The sequence below is a fragment of the Etheostoma cragini genome, chromosome 3 (assembly GCF_013103735.1).
Source record: "Etheostoma cragini isolate CJK2018 chromosome 3, CSU_Ecrag_1.0, whole genome shotgun sequence".
NCBI classification, from domain to species: Eukaryota; Metazoa; Chordata; class Actinopteri; order Perciformes; family Percidae; genus Etheostoma; species Etheostoma cragini.
Window position 1 is genome coordinate 23422705 of NC_048409.1, and position 23567 is coordinate 23446271.

The 23567-nt window shown below is 43.1% G+C and overlaps 1 protein-coding gene and 1 long non-coding RNA gene across 5 annotated transcripts in view; both read right to left on the reverse strand.

Annotated features, from left to right (window-relative positions):
• LOC117939953 overlaps positions 1 to 23567 on the reverse strand; it is a 308332-nt gene that overhangs the window by 179061 nt on the left and 105704 nt on the right. The window lies entirely within an intron of this gene.
• epha4l (eph receptor A4, like) overlaps positions 1 to 23567 on the reverse strand; it is a 53175-nt gene that overhangs the window by 20111 nt on the left and 9497 nt on the right. For all 4 annotated transcript variants that reach the window (XM_034865062.1, XM_034865054.1, XM_034865045.1 and 1 more), the window contains exons 4-5: positions 11012 to 11167; positions 4479 to 4814 (exon numbers count right to left, since the gene is read on the reverse strand). In XM_034865062.1, coding sequence (XP_034720953.1) covers positions 4479 to 4814; positions 11012 to 11167 — 492 coding nt within the window. The remainder of the gene's footprint in view (positions 1 to 4478; positions 4815 to 11011; positions 11168 to 23567) is intronic.

Genomic DNA, 23567 nt, shown 5'->3' on the forward strand with positions numbered 1-23567 from the left:
CTAGGGGTTGAGATGGAGAGAGATGGGATTGCAGACATCTCTTGGTAAATAGATTAACCCAAGGTTGTGTAATCCTGTTGGCCTAATGTGTTGCGTCTCCTTTAAACAATTAGATGGTGGCCATTTGTATCGCTCCGATCAATCTTACCCGGCAGCGAGAGCCAATTTGAAGGCCCTCCTGGGGCTGACCGGGGACGCATTGACTCAGAAAGAAAACCACTAAGGGGTCACAGGCCTTTTTGCCCCTGAGGTAATCCACACATCCATCTTTCCTCGAAAGATGACAGATATGGCGATTTAATCGTGTTCGCCTCCTGTTGTTGCATTTTTACTCCTTCCCCGACTAATATGAGGATAAAGATGAGCGATTTTCTGAGTGGTCCCTTCTGAGATTCCCTAAGCAAGAGGCAAGTAAGACACACGATAGGTAATCCATCAAGGCTGAGTTTTATTTTATTTTTTTTAAGATAAATTATTACGAGAGCGATGCCTAAAAAGCAATGATATGTAAAATATTTTCAAACCTTGCATGCACCAAGTGTACAGTGCTGATGCAAGACTAAACCTGACATGTCTATCTTGAATAAAGACCAGTCTAACCTTAGACTGCAAATTGGGCAGACCATGCTAGGCAAGCTGGCACCTCTGTCGATGAATGTAAATATGTGGGACAGATCTGTAATTTCCTACTGCCTCCTGAACGCATGGGCAAAAAACGCTTTCACAGCCTGCAACACTGTACACACAGAGACACACACACACACAAACACACACACACACACACACACACACACACAAACACACACACAAAGGATCTCATTACACAAACAGAAAGATAGCAATTCACATTGAAAAATACCTAGTACTATTATTTCACACACACAGCAAAAAACTCAATCATGTCACCTATGCATTCATTAGAATGAGTAAAAACCTTGCACTTAAGAGTTCTGGGTTTGGTTTGGTCTCTCAGGACAAAAGTGGAGGCTGTTGCAGACATTTGTGAGGTCTTGTCTCTGCATGGAACACAGTTTGTTAAGTGGGCAAGTTTGTCGCGGCGAGTATGCTCATCACAAAGTATTTGTGTTGCAAGGAGCAGCTGTGGTTGGCGCAAGTAGTAGCGCGAATATGCTGTCAATTACAGTTTGACATTAAAAGAGACAAGGGCCGAGGTGCACATGTGGTTGCCAGACTGGAGCCTAGTTGCCAGATTGGAGTCCCTACTTTTTGCTGCCGCAGAGGAAAAATAGCTGAGGAGGGAGCCGTTTTTCAGGGTGTCAAGAAAACAGCTCCTGCGTACAAGATCCTTCCCCCTGCCTATGAAGCCTGCTTCCATCTACCCAAACACATTTCCACATGTATGTCTGTCCGATTTGCCAGAGAGATGGAAACTCACACACATGTGCGCTGACTGACATGCCCACACACACTCTCTCATGCACTAATTCACTTTTAGTCACCTTAGCCTGCCAAGTATTTTGTATCGAGACATAAACACCTCTCTTTCTGACTCTCTCTTTCCCTCCTTCTCACACATACACACACGAACAAAGTGCTTCATCCTCTGAAGGGTGGAAAAAACATCAATTTATAGCCAGGGGTCAGTTCAAAGCCTGGACATCCCCCCTCTCGCCCCTGCCTTTCCTGATGCAGTCCGGGTGAAAGGGTTACACGCCGGCTGATTTACGACAGTGGAATTGTTCATGGCGAGACACGGAATCTGACCCCTTTGCACACACACACAAATGTATGCCTGGTCACAGATGCATGCACATGCAATCAGCAACACTCATGTCTTAATTTTTGTCTACAGGCATATTTCTCGATTTTCCTCACACGCAAAAATACATAAGCGTTCCTCCCTTGCAACCTGCCTCACTTCATCCTCTCTAGCCGAAATATGAACTTTTATGGAAAGGCGGTGGCAGGAATGTATTTTCCACAGCGCTTATAAATCCTAATAAAGCTATCATAATAAATGTGTAATCCACGGTGTCTGGATGAGGGGAGGCGATACGGGGAGAGGGACAGCCACAGATGACTGGCTGGATTACCAGCGGCTGAAACCAGAGCTTCCAAAGCCCCTACCGAGCATTAGCAGAAAGAAATCCAATCACTCTGGAGCTATTCTCTTTAACACGCACACACAAATTAGAAGAGACACAGATCCGGAGACACAGAGGACATTGTTTCAGAGGCAAATGTAGAGCATCTCCATCCATAAGCGTACAAACATTGTGTGTAACACATTTTTGCACTTTCAGCCAAGCATGCAATCAGTTCTGCACATGTGCAAACTCACACACACACACACACACACACACACACACACACACACACACACACACACACACACACACACACCATAATAGAGCTTCCAGCTGCAGGCTTCATATAACTAATCCTGGGGAACAGTTGTGAAACATGCACCAGTGATGAGCCAAAGGCAACATCATCTATATCTTACAACTTGAAGTCAGCCGATTACCCTGGAGCAATCTCATGGGCACATCACAGTGTGTGTTATTATGTCTTTGTTCAAATCCATGTGTAAGAGCATGCACTTTGGAGTTTTAGCGCAACTCTGTTTCAGCATGACCATACTGACATGCTATCACGAGCCCTCAGCCTGGACTCCAGGGCGTGCTCCATTACAGCTCCCACACATGCCTGTCTGGCAGGACTCGCAGCTCTCCCACAGGCAGCACATCCATTCATCTCTATCTTCCTGACCCCAGCTGATAAATCAAGCCACTGTGTCCTTAGATAGCCAGTCAGAGCCCTATTCAAGAGATTCACTTTTCCCAGGAATGGAAATTAGTGATAAAAAAAATACACAAAAAGGCACTTAGCTTGCCACCCAAGAGCAGAGCAGTAAAGTAGACCAAGGTAATGATCGGCTATAAGTGGAGGAGTGCAGGGAGGGATGAAGAGAAAGGCCCAGGGTCGTAAAAATCATTTGCACAACAACCAGTTACAAAACGGCTAAATGGCAAAACAACGGGAGGCTTTGAACGCACCCCCAGGCTAGATGGCTTTTCTAGCTCTGAAGGAGAGGCTGTATTCATGGGTCTGTAGTACTAGAACATTTATACAAATGCACACACACACAAACACACACACTCCAACAACATTTGTAATGAAGCCTCCTTAGATCAATATATCCTATCTAATTCATTAGCTTGAGAGCTAAAAATAGCACATTGCCCCTATTTTCAGCTTAGGCTTCTCATGCCTAATTATGCAAAACTCAAGTGAAATATTGCAGAATATAATTTTAAACTGCAGAGAATCCATCTTCCTCCTCGGCAATCATCCGGCCATAACCCAAATTATTAACAGTTTTGATAAACATGTTTTGACACGCAGTATGCCTCCCAAAAAGTGTTTATTTAACTTACCAAAATGACTGTCTTCGCAAGAAAATGCACGTCTGTGTTTCTTTCACTTACAAGAGTTGACTTGTCTCATTTGCAACAGGTAACAATAGTTACCATGGGTACATATACTCTTAAATACATTGTGTGGACTTATGTAGAACTGTAGACTAAAAATGGTGATGTGTCCTAATAAACAATTCTTATAGACACAGGCTACTCAATCAGAAACGCCTATTTTCTTTGGTCTAAACTATTGTTCCATGTTAACTTTCGCAATAACATGTCATTGTACAGTGGCCTAATTGTTTGCCTGGTATGAAGATAAATAGTCCATAAATCTTGCATATTTTCAATACGGTTACAAATATATAGTGGCATGTGGCAGTGGTATTGGGGCAATCAGTGTTGCCCACTTTCAGTCAGATTGACATTGTACTTATTTATTGTTGAATTAATCATTGTTTAACTAGTCGCATATGCAAAGCCTTTAAAGGTGCCCAGCAACACAAAACCGTTTTAATTGCATGTTTTTGAAATATGTGTTTGTGGTATGTGGTGAATGTGAAAACGAACTGCTACCTCCTCTGTCAGCTTTACACACTGAAAAGAAATAAGCGGAGAAATCAGGCCAATTGCAAACGCTTGTCAGTCTAATGTCATGTTGCCTGAGCTCATTACTATTTACGAGCTTGTCCAGTTGCACTGGGTAAAGGATGCTGATACCCATGGTCTCATTGGCTAGCTGTTACCCAATTAGAGTCAAGCAGCTTAGCCTGTTGAATATTATGAACAAATCAGAGTCTTCCTGCAGACTTTCTGTAGCACACGAGAATGGCTTGAAACAAGGTAACCTAGGCATTTTTCCACAAAATAATGTTACAGAGTCCATGGTAGAACATCAGACATTACCACAAAGTAATGAAATCCATGTAGCAGGGCACCTTCAACACTTTGACTAGCTATTGGATTCTTGCAAAAAATAGATTAGCTACCTACAGCTGCACCCCAGGGCAATGCTGTCAAAATCAGTATTGTTCCTCACGGCTACACAAATTCCATTTCAGATCCACTCACTCAAACCATCATTGGTCATCTTACCAGCCTGGTTGGTGGTGACGGTCACGGACACAGCCTGTTCGGGCCCAGGGCTCTGAGGCGATACCCCGTTCACCGCCCACACCTCAAAGGTGTAGTTGGTGTGGGCCTGCAGCTCGTTGATGGACACCCTAGTTCCCTTCAGGCTCAGCTGCTGGGGGCTGAAGTGAATGCCGTTGCCGCAGGGCTGACAGCGCCGGCCGTCGGGCCCGCAGCGCTTGCACACCACATTGTACGTCAAGTCCTGGCGTCCTCCTGAGCTGAGGGGTGGGCTCCACTCCAGGTTTACAGAGGTTTCGTTCACATTGGAGATGAGGTGGGCGGGTGCCGACGGAGGGCCTGTGGAGGAGAGTTGATGTTATTATCAGTAGTGGCAAGAGGCCAAAGCAGGTCCAGAGTTACCCTAATATTTATTATGGTAGTAGAAAGAGACACATTATTTATGTGATCACATGAAACAATACAAAGAAAAAACTTAGATGATAGTATAGATAGATAGAACAGGTGATAGTATTTTTAACAATAAACTGATTCTATCCCCACATATAGTACATAACAAGGATTTACATGTACAATTGACTGGGTGAGTGGACTTTATTGAGAGCTGAGGCTTCTTGAATTCCCTTTTAATGTCCAGTCCATTCCAGCAAGGGAGGATCCAATTTCACCTCAGTTAATTCAGCATGTTAACTGAAATCCAATAGGCCGACAGCTTTCTTTCCCATTCATATGTCGAATCAGCTGGAGGTGCCAGAGTGCCTGAGCCTGCTGCTAACAGTGGGGCTTCATGGCACCCACTCAATAACTTTCGACAAAGTTTGCTTTGGACCCTGTCATTAAGTTCCTTTTTTGGTTCACCGCTGTGAGATCCGCTGTTTTATATGAGGCGCAGCTCCACAGATATGTGACACAAACTCCCCTGTTCATTAGTATCAATTAACATGTCAGTACTATTGTAATTAATGTGTTTTTCTGCATTTCTTTCAAACATAAGCGACGGTAATTGACTTAACTCTCCCCCTTTCTCTCTCTCTCTCTCTCTCTGTGTCTGTTTTTCCTGTCTCGCCCGCTCTCTCTCTGACTAATGAAGCGCACGCGAGCGGGCTGGGGGGGATCGATGCATGGTGAAATATGAAAGCTAGTCAGCCCACAGACGAATCATTTCACAACGGAAATTAATTATCAGTGTTATTTTTGGCGGAGCCGAGTGGCAATGAGTGATTTCACAGAGACACCGAGAGCAGCGGAGGGGACCGTGTGTGGTGTGTGTGCACACCATCACCCCAAGGAGGAATAAGTGTGCTTTGTTGCCACATTATTGGAGACATGAAGTACAATTTTACCTGTGATGCACAAAACACTCATGCTGTATGTGTATGGACTGTATGCCAGCATTAGTCTGGCAGATAGTGGTTAATGTGGAGGGGAAGCTAGGGCTGTGAAAGAAGATGGAGAAGGACAGAAGGAGAAGACAAACACCGTCTGTTCATCCAGGAAGCAGAAAGCCACTGATTAGTATGGAAGGAGCAGGTCTAGAACGATGGAGGGAGGATGGTGGTGGGTGTGGAGGCGTGTCTGTTTAACTGAAAATGACCTTAAGGGTCACTAACAGCACGAAGCAGAGAGGATGAAGAGTACACTGTGTTAATATTAGCATCGCTTAACTTCTCCTTACCAACGGCAGCCGATACTATTAATACATTCTCATTAAAAATGATGATGAAGCTCTTCCTCCCCGCCTTTTCTCCAATTTTCTCCTCCGCAGCCACTTTTCCTCCCTCACTCTTTCACCTCATTCTCTCAGTTTGCTTCTCTGACAATGAGAACAAGTTACAGATGGGGTTTCTAAATTAAGGTGCCTACACCCTATCGTCATTTCAATAGTGCCTTTGTCAGTGTGCAGGTAATCTAACCTCTACTCCCGTTCAACCCTCAATAATGCGCTGTCTAAGTTTAACCATAAAGCTATTACTCGGCTGTTATCTAGACTTATGGTGTCATAAACTGAGCAGTACAAAGGTAATATGAATGTTTCCTTTTGATGTCTAAGAAGGCATGTACTCTTGTTCTTCTGTTCTTGTCTGAGAAGGGATAAATAAATGGAAACATCCTCCCAATTGAAGAGATTTGTTATGTCTCACTTACAGACATGAATAAAGGAGGTTTAGGGAATTAAAGGGATCATTTAAGATGGCGGTTGGAGAACCCCCAGCTTCGGGATCAGGCAGGAGTACCGGAAGCCTTTAATATGCTTGTTGTATGTGTTAGTTTTATTGCTTATCTGTTTAAATGTGCTATAAATGCTGTTTTTTACTGTAAAGTGTCTTTGAGTATCATGAAAGGCGCTATATTCATATGATAACGATGTATTATTATTATTATTATTACATCAATCTATGCTCTTTTCAAAGCCATCAGACTCTTTTGACAAAAACAATGACAATTTTACCAAGCAGAACATGGGAGTTCCTGTGTATTTTTGTGCGACTTTGGTATATGTAACTCTTTAAAAACAGTTTTGTGTTAATAAGTGAGTTTTAGAGGAGTTGGTAGGCAGTTTTCCTTCGGACAGAGCCAGGCTTATGCTAAGCTAAGCGTATTGTCACCTGGCTCTGGCTGCATAGTTAGCCTGATATGAGAGTGTTATTCATTATCTCATCTATCTCTTGACAAGAAAGCAAATAAGTGTATTTCTAAATATGTAGAAGTAGTTATTTAATGTGACAGTAATGTCCTTTAAAATGTACAAAGATGTGTGTGTCGCGAGCGTGTGTTTAATCCCCTCAGAAAGATTTTTTTTTTTAATTGTTACTATGGCGAGAGTTGCAACAGCGCTATCTAACTTAATGACTGTATAAAGTATTAAACACATTCCACCATGTGTCAGTATTCCCTGCTGCATTACACACACACACACACACACACACACACACACACACACACACACACACACACACACAGACAGTACCTTTGGCTGTACCTGTCGCTCCCCCAAAATGCCCCAGTGGGAGCAAGGAAGCGTGGGAGAGCCGTCAGCTGTGACTGACACCCGGTAATTAATCCTGGGAGAGGGAGCGGCGGGGGGAGATGGGAGCAAAACGCTTATACAACCTTCGTACAACATTAGCTCAACATAGCCTTAAAATCCACATACATTATGGGTGGATTCCAGAGGGAGACTTAGAAATTTCTCTTGAAGAGGGTTGGTGATTTTGTTTTCCCTAATCTCTTTTTCTGTTCCTTTGTGGACTTGCAATTTTGTTTTTGTTTTTACTCCACTCCCATACTCCATATTAACTCTCTGCATGCTTCTACCCTCATCCGCTCCTCTCTTATTTCATCCCTATTTTCTTCTGTTTCTTTCTATCAGTAATTGTTAGCAAAGTGTTGTGCAGGGCCGAGGTAGAGAGCAGACTAAATTGGCCAGAACATAGACCCTGCTATTATCATCCGGCTGGGATTCATTCAATGCCCCCCTCGAGTCCTCGCTGACCTGCCTTCATTCCTGAATCTATCCCTCCCTCTTCCTCTACCAAACCACCGCTAAGAAAACTTGGCTAAATCTGAGAAACACATCAAGGGCCAACAGAAACCCCAAAATGGAGAACACCCCCTCCTTACAGCCTGAACGCAGTGGAGCAGCCAGCTCCCACGGGTGTCTATCCCTGGTCCTCATTACTGCCCTTAGGTGTATGCATTTATACTCACCCACGTTTAGTCTTGCGATTGCCTTTTTGCCCTGAACATATTTTGATATTGCATACTTAACTGTAGTCTCATGAACTGATTGAGAATAATCAGTTTTAAAATAAAAGTATTTAGTACAGTTTCCTATGGATCTCATTGCCAATGTGATATTCCAGACAAAACTTTTCAGTAACTTTTTTCTGTATTTTTCCCAGCATGCAAAGGTGGTCTACAAAGAAGTGCAAAAGCCCCAACAACAAACGTAAGATAAAATTGATAGCAAATGCAATGGACACGAGCCAGCACACACAAACGCAAGACAAGAAACCCACAAAAAAGTGGTCAAAAAAGAAAATCTGTTTTTAAAAAGTAATAAAACACATTTATCTTGCCAGGGTCCTCAAGCAGATTGGTCCAACGTGTGGGAGGTAAGCGTGTCTCGTTTCGACTAAATGTAGCACACAAAATAATCGCAGATTGAATGAACAATTGTTGCGAACGAGCAAAGATATAAGACAGGCGCTGGAGGATGGAATGCAGCAGGAGTAACAGGCCTGCACACAGACAGTCACCCAATGACGAAATCACACAACATCCAGTTTTAATCATCGTCTTGCATCGCTAGACTCCGAGTTAAAAGAGAGGAAAAGCGTTTTCAATTACCCCCCTCCCCCCCTCGGACTCATACACACACACACACACACACACACAAACACACACACACAGACCCAATTACCAGAGATGCTGGCTCTTTCCCAGCCTGACCTTCAGCAAGGCAAACTGGGAAATGATTTTAAGAGTTTTTTTTTCCTTCATCTGCTCTTTTCGTGACTCTGAGTGGGCTTTGAGTGAAAGAGAGAGAGTGAAAACAAGATGTGGATAAGGAGGGATGTGTGAGAAGTAAAAAAAATGCACGAGGAAGGAAAACAGCAGACGACAGACAGGGTGAGAGTTCAAAGATCAAATGTTGACCAGCTGACGAGGCTGGAGCAAAGGTCGGTGATGGAGTCCAGCTAGTGTTCAGTTCCGTTTGTGGTGTTGGGAACATGGTAGAGACGGCATAGTGCGGTTGTGTAAAATAAGCCAAGTAATGAGCTTTGACAGCTGTTGCTTGCAGCAGCCATATAATGCTGACGCTCACTAACAGGACAATAGGGACGAGTTTGAAGACAAAAGAGGATTGGTAACTATATCGATTAGTAATTAGCTTCTTTAAAAAAGTTTGCACTGATACTTTTTACTAACTTCTATGTTTCTTGTTTTCATGTATTTCAACAACAGGTAAACATTGTATGAAAGAATAAACGTTATAAAAATCCTGGTTTAAATGAGACACCATTTACAATGTTGCCGCTCCATCAGATTTCTGGAAAAAATTCACATTTGTGTACTTTTGATTGCCAGTTTATATGACACAAGACCAATAGGTTGCAACAGATTTATCACAGCTTTTCTACTTGCTGGTCCAAGTAAACGCTTTTAGTGTTTAGTGACACATGGAAAACCAGCGCAAAAATAGCTCCGCAATCAGCACCAAAGATGTAGCCAAAATGAAACAATCAAGGATGTTGCTGATTACCATCTTGTTATGAGTATAACTTATATCCTTAATCATGAAAATATTTAACAAGGAAATGTTCATGATGTTGAATAGATGCAGTGCAGAAGGGGAATAATTAGAGGCTGCTCAGTTAGACAGCGAAGTGTTGTGCAGGAGGAGTTTGCCTGCTCGTCTGATTCCATAAACCGTTTCGCTGAGTGATGAATCCACAGGAACTTGACAGATCATTCGGGCCAAAACGCAAGCCAACTATGAGCTAAGCAACTAAACAGATGTTTTGGTTGTTAAAATTGTTTTTATGACACTTACACTCTCAAACACAAACGTCTGTCATAAGAATGAACGCTTTTATTGTCCTGGGAACTGAGAGTGTATGGCTTTGTGTGTTATGTGGGTTTTGTTCTCTCTGAATATTTCTGTGAATATTTCTACCAGTATAAACTCTGTGACTCAGAGTGCGAATGAGGTCTAAAAAAAAGAAGAGGTATCATTAGGCAGCAGAACAATATTTGTTATCACAGGCATGGAGAGTCTGGGGTAATTCACCAGTGGTTGACTCACACAGCCTGAATGGAGCAAAGGGCAGACACTGAGAAATTAAAAAGCTCTTCCTTTAGCTTGATGTATTCCTGTATTTAGGCCTTGTTTCTTTCTCCTTGGCACCTTACCCTCTTTTTCTTTCACATCTTACTAATTCTCTTGGCATACATGTCCAGCTTTCCGTCTGCCCTTTGTTTTTTTCCAACATTCTCCTATTAACGTATTATCCCTATTTGTCTTTCTCTATTGTTCTCGCCCTCCTCTGTTGTTTTTTGCCTCTCTGTGAAAGACCAAATCTGGGATGCAGCGGTTTATACCCTCATTAGTTCTCTGTCACCGTGACTGATTACTGAGTACCACCTGGAATCAAAAGACATCCATTAAACCAGCAGCCACCTACTTTATGTGTTTGCTGAAAGGTTGTCTGTGTGTGTGTGAGGGGGTAGTTCAGGTTGGCATTGCAAGAGAGAGCGAGAGAGAGAGAGTCCATGGCGTTGTTTAGGCAAAACCAATCACTCTGTGTGTGTGTTTTTGTGTGTGTGTGTGTATGTGTGTAAGGCGTTCTTTTCCATAACAGTATTGTTTTAGTAATACAACACACAGCAGCAAGCAAAAACAATTTTCTGAAACTGTTCACAAAAATCACAGCTCGTCATGGCTTACCAATCAAACTGTACACACTGTAACAAATAACTGTATTCTAGCTATCCATTATAACAATGTACACATTAAATGTAGGTGTACTTACGGGTGCAGGGCATGGACGCCGGGTCCGTTTCAGAGCGGAAGTATCCCTTATCGCAGACACAGGAGGTGGATCCCTCCCTGACGGAGTAGCTGTGGAGTGGACACTTGGCACAGGAGCCATCCGTGGCCAGAGCACGGTAGTAACCAATCTTACAGGCTGAAAGACAAGGACACAAAAGAGGCTTTTAGATGTGATGTCAGATTGAAATACAAGTATCGGATGTAGAGTAGAGCTATCTTCAGGCCCGACCCCCATAGTTAACGTCCAAGCCCGACCCAAGCCCAAACCACAGCAGCAGTTTTAGGCTTAACCCTGATTAAACGCCTGAATTCCCACTGTAAAAAAAAGTAATATAGTCATATAAGCAAATGCATTACAAGCTAATGTCAACCACAGTCTTTTCAGTGTGGTAACAGAGATGTGTTACACAATCTCCTACGTGACTCTTGTTGAATGTTGAGCACTGCCCAAACACTCATGCCATATGAAATAGTAATTGGATAACAGGGGCTATTCTGCAATTGCTGTCAGTGACGTGACATGAGCAAATAATCAATAAGACTATGATGATCAAATGTTGTTGTTTGAATTACACATAACTGTAGGTTATTGATTGTAGTACAAAGCATTCCCTCTCAACTAAAAATAAAATAAAATACATTTTTTTCAAACACCTGAAAATTTGCTCAAACCGGGCCCAATTCAAGCCCAGGGAAATTTTGAGGAATCCCAGCCTGCCCCGATGGGCCCTGATGTAGCCTGCAGCTCTTTTATACAAGAGAAGAAGGTTCTAGAGACTACTAACATGCTAAGACAATCGTCACCAAATCCATTAGGAGACATCTTCTAGGAACTATGAATGTCTGTACAAAATTGCATTGCAAGTTGTTTATGTTGGATTATTTTAGTCAAAAGATTGACTGACTGACATTGTCATCTCTAATAAAAATCACCAGAAATTAATTTGGAAGTTACTGTACATCTAGTATCACACAAAAAGTTAACTTACAGTAAGTGGCTGTCTGAGGTTTTGGTAAGAAAGCGATATTTTCCAAAGAAAGACAATGAAAGACACATTTTCACCCAATTAGCAACAAGAAAACAATGTGTTGCCCAGAGGCTTCTATCCTCCATCCGTTTGTCTTCATTTTCCATCTTTTTTCCCCTTTCTCCTTTCTCACGAACCTACAGATCTATTATCAAAAGCATCAGAACAGGAGTAAAGGGTGCTATTTCCTCTGACAAAAACAGAAGATCAAATAACTACCTCTAGTGTTTTTCACAAATTTAAGTTATGCTCAATTGGCAAGATTCTGAACCACAAGGAAACCAGAGCCATTGGCATTTCAGACCTTTTAACAAATGAATGCCACCACACTTGGCACACCAGGAGCTCTGTTACTCTCACAGGGCGGTTTTGCCTAACACACATGCAGCTACACACACCTCAGTCTGAAATGGTAACCAAAGTGACACTTTTTCTACTTTTGGCGACAGTGCTCACCTTTCTTTTAAGTGACAGTTTGATTGGAGAGCTCGTGTTTCAAGGAGTTTCTCCCTCGTCTATCGGTTTCTATAATGGCCAGGGAAGCATAGCGGGGTTGTGTTTCACCCTCTGAGCATTGAACCAGAAGAGGACAAAAGAACAATTCTCTGAGAGGTGCGGCTCACACAGTCACAATACCGATTGGACCAAATAACCTGTCAGTCAATGAAGCAGCCATGTGCTCGGCAGTGGACGGCAAACGGTATTGGAGCCGGAGGGTCGCTGGTTTGAGTTTTAGGAGAGTGTGCGAATGTAAAGACCCATTTGAGACAGATGGGTATATTCATTGCCAATATAAATCTGATATAGTCTACACTGGTAAAGTGACCCGCACCCCTGCACACACACACCCAAAGTCTTGCTGTCTTCACAAGCACATACAAAACCCAGATCTAAAAGTGCATTTGAAAGACATGGATTCCAATGCCACAGCCATAAGTACATCAGGGGACCCTACATACAAAAGAACAGTCACATAAACAAACTCCCACTTGTTCACCACGCTAAAAATCATATCAATACCTATCCACACACACCGTAGTGAGGAGGAAGTCCGTCCTCCAACAAAAACACAAATTCTACCAACAACCTGCTCGCAAGTACAAACAAGAAAATAAAATCCACAAACCCCCTAAAGTATCGTGAAATCCCTCTCTTGGAGGTGTAATGAAGTCAGGCTCTTTGCCCCGCAGCCGCTCTTCTCCAGCACTTGGCTTAGGGTAGCGCGGCTTTAACTGGGCTAGCTGCTACCTGTGGAGCCATTCTTTGCCCGTTCACACTCAGTCAATCAGGGCTAAATCCCTGCCGCTTCACTCGCCGACGCTAAGCTAAGGGTCTCTTTGATTGTAGCCTGCAGGGGTGCGTGAAGCCTCAATTTCTTTTCTTCACGGTTGCAAAAAAATAAAAAAGGAGGGATTAGTCGGGAGGTGCTTTGTCTTATCTCTCTATCTTTAAAGCATTCTTTTAACGGCCAGTCTCATCACTCGAGACAGAAGGACACTGGGATTTGTGGGTATTGTTTAAGAGGTTGTGAACGCTTCAGGTGACAAAACACAAAGTTGCTGTTTGGGTTTGTACATGTGCACTGACCAGGAAAGTGTCCAGAGTTGAAAGTGGGGTCAACCAGCTGTTTTGCGATGATGGCCCTTTGCTAAAAGCTGGTGGGAGAGTTAATTGAGTCCCATGCTTCACAGCCTTTGGGTCTGAGCCTTTTTAAGTCACACAATCTAAGAGCAGGCTACCTCAAACTGTGCATGGTTGATGACTTTTTCGCTCGTCAATTATTAAGCTGTCCAAGACTGACCCCGGAGTCCCAACAGGATGTCCCAGAATTCTTTGCCTGAACTCCAAATCTGTTTGCTAAAGACAAGCTCTAGCATCTTCATCTGTGGTTTAAATCTCAGCATTTCAGAAATTGAGTTTGAAAATGTGATGTCAATGTATAAGGCTTGTTTATAGCAGTGAATACCCTGCAGAAAGTAGCAGTCGAGGGAAAAGAGAGGTTAATATCCATGTAAAGCTGGAGAATTTGCTTCTTATTAGCAGTGTGAGTGTGTGTGTGAGGGAAGAGACCGCAGTAGTGGGTGGTCTGAGGGACCGTGGCTTCAGAGAGGAATCTCCCTTAAGACTTGCTGGATTTATCACTGTCCGGGCCAGCCCTGGCAAACCCACACACAGACGCAAAAACAGACTCACATGAACACACATGTATTTAGTTTTTATGGGATGTGAACTGAGAAGCCCTCATCATATCCTCTCATATAGCTCTCAAACCCAATTTTTCTGCACCTTTTTTTTTAAACTGTCTCCTTTTTTGCCCCCTCGCTCTCTAACTCTCCTGCATTATTTTTTTCTCGCTCCCATTCACCCTCTAGCTCTCTCTCCCACTCTCCTAGGCTTTCTCTCGGCAGGCCTCCTTTCAGACAGAGAGGGGTTTGTCAGGTGCCAAATCCCTGAGCTGAGAGATCAAAGACAGACAAAGAGACTGGTGACTTACTGTTCTATTCTGGAATGGCAAAAAATGGAATCCCTTATAGAGTGGGACATCGCATTCTTTCGCCTTTTCTACCCCAGCAGCTCTTTCACTCATTCAATCCTCCTCTCTGGCTTTAGTCTTTTTTTCCCCCTTTGTCAGTCTTTCCCCCGCCCCTTCCCCATCCCTGTTGTCTCTGAGCTAAAGCACGTTTGGAGGAAAGGGAGTAACAAGGGTGGAGGGAGAGGGTTGTGGGAGTTAATGAGTAGTTTTGTCCGTGTGGTGGGGATTCTGCTGGCTGAATTGGATGCACCGCATGAGGGGAGGGGAAAACTGGAACTTCTGTTCAAGACAAAATCGTCAACGCAGCCATCTGCAAAAAATGGCAGTTCACAAAAGCTAATGATACAATGATAGCTACCCACACGCGAGCTAACTAAAGCCCAACTAAGTTTTCCACTGAGTGGCAACAACCTACACACAAGCCTTTAAACAGCCGTGGATGCTCCCTACACTGCTGCCAAATAAAACCACATCTACCCACACAACCACCCGCTGCAGCCCACCTTAAGTGACCCGCATGCAAAGCCTGATAGGCAAGCTATTCTGCAGCCTACACAAGAAAGTATCCAATACATCGGGGATTGAATGCATTAGAGCAAACCTGTGCTACAATAGCCATCCAAAAAAAAACAGGAATATAACACCCAGCACACGGCACACAATAACTAGGCCTGCCCAGGCAGAACAATTGCCTCACTTATAATGAAAAAAAAAAATTAAGTTCAAACTACATAGTTTTCCCTCCTTTTAAGCCTGTGCTTTATCTTCTTTGGGTGATGAAAACTCAACCACTCTTTTTTGGTCATAACAGACAGTGAGCACTTTTCAGAAGAGCAGTCAGTGGCATCCTTACAAAGGCACTCTTTCAAAAAAACGAAGGGATCAGCTTTCAGGACCTGAGGGCAAGGAAAGTCTCTCCTTCTCCTGCACCTTAAGGAGCCAGCAATCTCTATTCAATCTGCCTTTCTGACATATGCCTCTGCCTTTGTGTCTCTTCTATCTCTTTTTTCTCCCTGTAGAAGCTAGTGTGTTGGTCAGGTGAGACTCCTAGAAAGGATTACTATTCCAAGAGTGCTTTGTTTACCCCCAGCTGCAGTCCCTCAACTGGATTTAGTCTTAGATGTATAGACTGTCTATTCTTACCCATACACACAGATAGATAATAAAAGACCAGCCACATCAATACACCTGAACCACTGGCATATTAGCAGGGATAACTAGCTGCTGACCGTTAGCATCTGTCATTGGAACAGCAGGAGAGTGGAGCAGGTTAACTCATTAATTCCATCACTGGGGGTTGTTAATTACCTCCGGCCCTGATGGCGACACGAGGCGACACGCAGCCACACGGTCACCGAAACCCATCAGCATGATGGATTAGGGACACATGGCCACCAAAACTGATCACGATGATTGATGACATATACTCGTCACACATCTTGACCTTGACCTAGAGAGAAAAGGACCCTTTCTTAGTGGTACCGTCCTTTAAAATGTAAAACCAAAAAGAGTCGGATAGTGACATCTGGGTTGAGATCCTTACTAGTGTTAATGAAGGCCAAGAACAAAAGCCAGTGAGGCTAACAATGTTAATAACCCACAAGCCAACCTTGCTGACAATTACTACAGCTTTGCTAACGTTGGCCAGTGCCAGGGGGTGCAGGAGTTGCCAGCAGTTTGTCTGTCAAATGATTTATAACTGTGTTTTCAGCAGCACCGATCCATCACACAAGAGCCACCCACGACACTGCCCTAATTAAAATGTCTGTACCTGACACATAGGGGCACCAGTAAAAGAAGCAAATGAGCAAAGCATGTTGTAAAAATGAAAATTACAGCCAAAGTAGAACCTGAGAGCAGACAATTGTTATACTTAGCAACGTTTTTAAAGCCATCCAAATGTTTGAGCAACCAACTGTTCCTGTATGCTGATTTCTTGCAATTTTGATACAAATGTAACAATTTTAACCATTTTACTGCTCCAATTTTATAAGAGGGAACTGCGTTGCCCCCAATATTGTCACTGTTTGGATTGCAAGAAAATGGTAATATTGTTCTAGAGACTTCCTGCAGACTGAGGTCTCCACATTCTTATTGACACATAGGCCTCAACTTCCTCGATAATTCCTCTAGCTTGGCCTTAAGAAGGAATATTAGTACAATGGTTATATCGCAGAAATCTAAAGCATTCCACCCAGCCACTTTAGAACGGACAAGAACCACTCCTTAAAAAAACGAGGCCAGGGTACTGAAGGTAATTGTATTAAAAAGAATGAGACAGTAAAAGAAAGCTAAATAAACGGACAGAACAGGGTGAGGTATAGGCAGCAAACACATCACAACAACACAAGTTGGGTGGGGCCCACTCAGATTGCACCTTTGCACCCATGCCAGGTCCTCAAGGGTGGCACCATCTAAAGCCGGGCATGGCCCCAACCCACTATGGGGACCTTTTGTGACTTATGATTTGCAAAGTAGGTGGATAATGGACTATAATTCAAGGCAAACAAGACAGAGAGACACAAAGACAGACTCCCAAACCTCTGCACACCTGCACACTCTTATGTTTGCACACAAAGCACTTCAAATGCCCTCTGGACTACACAGATGCACTTTGCAATGACATGCATACATGAAAACTTACAAATACCAAACATGGTTTGTCTTAGCAAGGTAAGCACAGAGACATGAGCACAGCCGCAGCGACAATGGGAGGTAAACAAGGTATTGTCTTGGTCCAATTTCCCCAAGGCCTCCAGGGGCTCGAGTCTCATGTTGGACATGTGGGTGCGTCACCATGTGTGTGCGCGTGAGCAGGCAGTGTAGCATGTTTTCCTGACATTGTTTACAAAGAAAAGAGCTGCATTTCAATTCAATTATGAAAAAGAGGCAGAGAGGTGGTTTGTGGGGGAGTATGCTAATGTTGCAATGAGCAAGGGGACACTCACATCGGCACACACCGCTTAACAATTGGGGGAGCTAAACTATTCTACTTGCAGCGAGTCAAGGAGAATGGGGCAGGAAACGGGAGGATGTGTGAGGAAAACACACACACACTAAGAATAGGTGAGGAAGAGGAAACGATAGTGAAGCATGGGGCCTCATATCCAATTTTGTAAACAACTGTAAACCACATGTCCCACTGTAAAACATAACAAATCACTAAATCACCTAAACAAAAAAATAGTTTACAAAAGTTAATGTGCTAAGTTTAATTTATATCTGCAATATTAGGGCTACAACTAACTTCATCAAATGAAAGAAACGCTGAAATTGAAATAGCCTAATGACCAAGTTATGTCAGCAAATTAAAAAAATACATATATAATTTAAAAAAATGTCTCCTGTGTATTTTTCTTTATCGTTTCCATCGTGATGCCGAAAAGCCAGCGGCTGAACTACGCTACATCAAAATTTACAAAAAAATACACTCTGATCATTCCACCATTTGTTAATTTTGTGCTGAAGCTTAATAAAATAAGAAAACCTCTTACTTTCATTTTAACTTGCACAGGAGCGTACAAAAATAAACATTATTTGGTTATTTCAGAAAAACTGTTTATTTATTGACTATACAAAAAAGTGATACATTCTGCTATCCAGATATGTAATGAACTACAGGTTTAGTAGGATTGAAGATTTTGTCCATATAGCCCAACCCCATGACTAACTACACACTGATAATCTTATTGGGCTGTTTGGCTGGTTAATGTCAGTTTATTCATATTTATTCAACATTTTTGTTGAGTAATAATAAATACATTTAGATTTTGGTTTGATTCATATTTCTTTTAATTTAGTAAAAAAGTGTAGTTTATTACCCAGCTCTAAAAGATATGTTTTCAAGTGCTTTCACTCTTTCTGGACAGCTTGCCACAGATGTGTGACCTCAAGTGGCTATGATTATATGATGTCATTACAACGAAGCCGTATCACATTACAGGGAAAGGGAAATTAAATTAAATTAAAACTTTTCTTCCATATCACATAGCCTGGTATCCAGAAAAACAGGAAAACATAAGGGGTAAACCGTTGCCTTCAGATGGGGATTTTCAAAAGACTAACAATCAGTTTGGAGAGTATGCCTGCTCGTCAAAGTGAGTTTTGGTGTATCTGCTACAGCTCTGTAGCCGATGAAATAATAAATGCAAAACACATTCAAGCAGACCTCACATACTAGTGACACACGGCACTCCAAATAGCATACAAGAACTTTAATCACTATTAAGTGTCTGTAGTCTCGGGGGCTAGTTTAACATCAACATTGCCAGTTTCTTAGAAGTTGCCTGGTGGGTTATGAGGAGGAGTTGGAAAGGGTTGACTTACAGGCAAAAAGGAAGGTATTTTTAGGTTGTTTGTTTAGGTAATCTACTTGTAGCGCCCAGTCGACAGTCTGTCTGGGGCCTCAAAGCACCTTCTATTGTGCATGTGTGTGTGCGTGAGGGTGTGTGTACCAAGGAACACTGCACACACCATCGTGTCTCTGCATTGTGTGTGAATACATGCACTGTGTGTGAGTGTTTCTGTGTGTGTGTGTGCGTGTATGTCTGTGTGTATACATGCCGTTATATGCACTGTGTATGTGTGGTGTGCTCAGTCAGGGAACATAACAACTTTCCTGGGTCACTAGCTTTTCAACAGTTCATGTCAGCCCAATTACGGTCTGCTGGTCTCCACTGTGGCTGTCACTGCTTTAACCTTTGACCTCTCCTGGTGTCACTCAGGCCTCACTCTCTCCAGACCACTTTCCCCTCCTCTCTCTTGCTCTTTCGCTCTCTCTCTCTCAAAACAGGATCGAGGTCATTTCTGTCATGGAAGTGATACCCCCTTCGACTTGAAACTGCATCAGCTTATGTTCGCATGGTATGGCTTTGCATGATGCGTGTGTGCATTCCAAAGTCAGTAACTTATATGTGTGTGCACATACTTTGCAGTTGGGTGTATGCTTTGCCCTCCCTAACCCCAGGCTAGTTGAACCTCACCTTGCATAGGAGGACTACAGGGATTGTAACAGGAGCCTGGGGTTAATGGCTGCTGCTTAGACAGGGTTACTCTGCTAATGTGTAACGTTTTAGTCATTAGCTTTGATGTGAGGACAGACAAACAGGCACGGCGATGATAGGAAGAGGCAAACACAGGGCACAGAGATTCAAATGCAAAGCAAGCTTTGAAGTAAGTGTGTGGGCACCACCAGAGTCGAGTTTCTGGGTTATGTTTTGTATTTCTTGGACTCCTCGCCTTCTTTCACTCTAAGTATGTCTACTGCTCGCTTCCTGACTTATCTGTTATCTCTCCTTATCTTTATGGTTTCCTTCACCACTTAGAATGATGCTCCATACTTGGCAGCCGCTTTGTGATTCAAGCAGCATCTGATGCCCTGCAGAGCTGCCAAAAACATGTTTCTGACTTCCTTTATTCTCTTGCTTAACATTGCCAAGAATGTATCTTTACACACCGAGGGTTGACATTACACCAACGCTCTTTTTGACATTTAAATTGCTCATTTATAGGGACTATTTCTTCAGTAGAAAGAAGTTGCAATGAAAACTTAGGTGGAACAACCTACAATACACGCAGGTAATGATATTGAAGGTAAAATCAACCGCAGCTGCCAGAGGTCGCGACAGTACCACGCTAGGCTTGTTCAAAGAGCAATCACCGCCTGTACCCATAACCCCCACTTCACCTTTCACATCTCCAGCCATTTATCAGGGCCACTAGACAGGAGTCAATTCATCTTCCTCTCTGCTTTATTCTACACACACGCTCCCTCTGTCACACACATTCACCCTCTTGGATACTTGGATATCTACGCGCTTCATCTTTTTATGTTTTGTCTCTTCTCCTGTTTCTTTATCCCCTCACATTCCTCGTTGGTGTGAACATTCAATGGATTGCATCTCTTTTTTTTTCTTCCTCTCCTTCTAGCAGTCTTTGACAGCTCACCGCCGATCAGGAGAGATCAGGGTTTCTAATCCCAGAGACGTGCCCGAGCATGGACACACCTCCGCCTTTGGCTTTAGATCTGAAGCTTCAGATCCCTGGTGCTGTGAGACCTCCACATGCCCAAATTACATTTCAGCTCTCCCACAGTGAGGTTACACCTCCCAGGCAACCCCATGGGGTACTTGATACATGCGTGCCAGTGTGCATACACATGTATTCACAGCAAGAGGTCAGCTACCTGATCTTAAAATCCTTGGCTGAAAACAAGTATAGGTACATTTATGTTAGAGTTTATGCGAAATGAAAAATAGAGTTGCCAAACCGTTTCCACTGTAAATTCCCATTTTAAATATGTCTTTTAAAATAATATTTCAAACTCATGTTTGTATGCTAACATGAGATGTTTTGGGCCATTTAATCCATGGAAGTTCTCCGAACTCATCTAACATTGTCGTGCAGGTAATGAACAGGACTTTTCTTCTAGAACCCTGGATACCCAAAATATCTCCTCCTGCTTCACAACTCGATTGAACTGACAGATGATGTTCACAAAACTATGTGTCTTTGCAACAGCCTGACTGTATTTGTAATCTTCTTCCTGCATACAATTCACACATTCTAAGTGTGTGTGTTTTTCCAGGGAGAATGAGCCAGTGTGCCGTTTCCTCCACCACCATGATTAGAAAAGGGGGATCTCAGCTCATTAAAATGGGCAATGTGTCCATGAGTCTCAGGGCACATCAGATTACAGAGTGGCCCTTTATTGCAAGGCTTTTTTTTGTCATAACCCCTAACTGATTGCCACAGAGCACCCTTTGATTTGGACACTGAACTCTGTGCCCCCTGAGAAAAAGGATGACGAGAAAAGAAAGAAAAGACCACCTACTATGGACCTGGCAGGATAGAGAGAGCTTTAGATAGAAATCAGTAGGAGAGAGAGAAAGGGACAGATAATACATTTGCAAGGTGTTTGCAATCAGCCTCCCATTGTCGGATACCAAGGGGGAGTTGGCTGTTCATCTGCAGAGCTGCTGGGCTGCTTTGTCTCTGGGCGCAGATTGTGCAACGCGATTGGAACGTTAATAGAAGTTTATGATACAGCATGTGATACGTCTGCCACAACAGATGCACAGAATAAATATAGGACAGATAATGGTTTAGACAAACACTCACACCCACCCTGTCTGTCTACACACACACACTCTCTCTCTCTCTCTCTCTCTGTCTGTCCACACAGCCAGTCCTTGCGATCAGTAACACATTGCCCAAGATCAAAGAGATTTCCGTGCAATGCTGAACTGACCGATGATGTGTAGAAAAAGCACGGTTGCCAGACTGGAACTAAATCTCTTTCCACTTCACTTGCAAACATGTTTTTTGTCTCTTTTTCTCTGTCTACCTCCCTCCTTGCTTCCTCATCTCCATCTCATCCTCTCGTCTTGGCGAGAGAGGTCTGTTCTGCCTCTCTGTCAGCACAAAGACGGTGGCAGAGGCCCTCTTTCTCTTTCATGTCCTCTCTCTCTGAAACAGTCCACCCATGCCCACTTGATCGCTGTCCACTTCTCCCTCGGCCTGTCTTTCTCTGCCTATACATCCGTCCATCTCCCTTTACAAACTCCGCCTCTTCTCTCAGTCCGTCAGCTGAGGGAGAAAACAAGGAGTTTTGGAGGAAGAGGGGAAGAAAAATTTAAAGTGAGCGGAGGAGAAAGAGAGGGGCAAGAGAGCAAGAGGGAGAGTGTGCAGGAGTGCAGGGGAAAATTGAGGGAGAAGAAGGGAAACAGCCGGCAGAATGGGGGAACGTCAGGGATGGATAGAAGGAAGGGGAGGGGGGTGAAAGGACTACAGGGTTGTATTGGTAGAGAGCTGGGGTATTGATTCAGGGCCTATTGACATGCTAATTTCCTTGCTGACTGCTTTAATCGCTCCCTCTTCCCATCGCAGGCTTCAAAGACAGGATGCTTTTTCAAAAAGATGAGAGAGGAGAGGAGAGGAGACATTTTATCATCCCTTTAACCACTTTTTGACACATTCACAGCTATACATAAAGAACAATATCACAGTATAATATTAAACTAATAATTTTTACGATTTTTTAAAGATGGTATTAGTGCTATCCCATTTTCAAATTTGTTGTTTGTTTTTTTCCAGCTTCATCACTGTAAACCCAGATTTAGTTGTATTTACTGTAACTTTTTAGTGGTCATTACATTGTTTTACAATTTTTTTATATTCATTTTTTAATAACCATTTTCATGACTAAATCCCATCAGTTGTTTGTAATAATCATCTTAAGTAAGCAGTACACATATCTTATCAAGCAGATATAACTAAGGATTTTACGTTTCTGTACGGGAGGGATGGGGTCAACCAACTATTTAAAGAATTTAAATAACCATTTACTGTAACTCCTTACTTAGTTGGCAGTTTATAAAAAGTTGCAAAACGTTAAAATACAATAGGAGATAAATAACTATTTTAATATTCCTACACACACTGGCGCTGTGGGAGCACTACGGCCCCCCGGGTCATGTGCGATCACCGGTGGCTTTCTGCCCTAAACAGGGCACCGCGAGGGGAAAGACAGTTGGGTGATGAGTGTCGGGAACTGTGAAGGGAGCAAACACTGAGGCAGGATGGCAGCCCAAGCAGGAAAAACATTTCAGCACCTCAGCTAATGGCAGCTAGTTACAACTACCCCCCCACCACCACCTCCCTCCTCCATTTGGTCAAGGGAGGATTTGTGTGTTGAGAGGACTTTTTCATCATTTGAGGAGCTAAACAAGAACAGAATAAAAAAAAAAAAATGCTTTAAAGCTTTTTTCAGCAGGAAGAGAGGGTGGCGGAGGATTGCTCATGAGACATTTTGTCCTCTCGTTCTCTTTTTTATCTGTTCTTTTCTGCTCTCTGTTGGTAATAGATTGCTCGTCTCTATTCAGCAATACAAAATGAGCCTCTCTGGTGGCAGGGAGTGATGAGTGCATTCACCTCTATACTGCTGTGCTGGGTTGTGCTGTGCTGTGCTGTGCTGT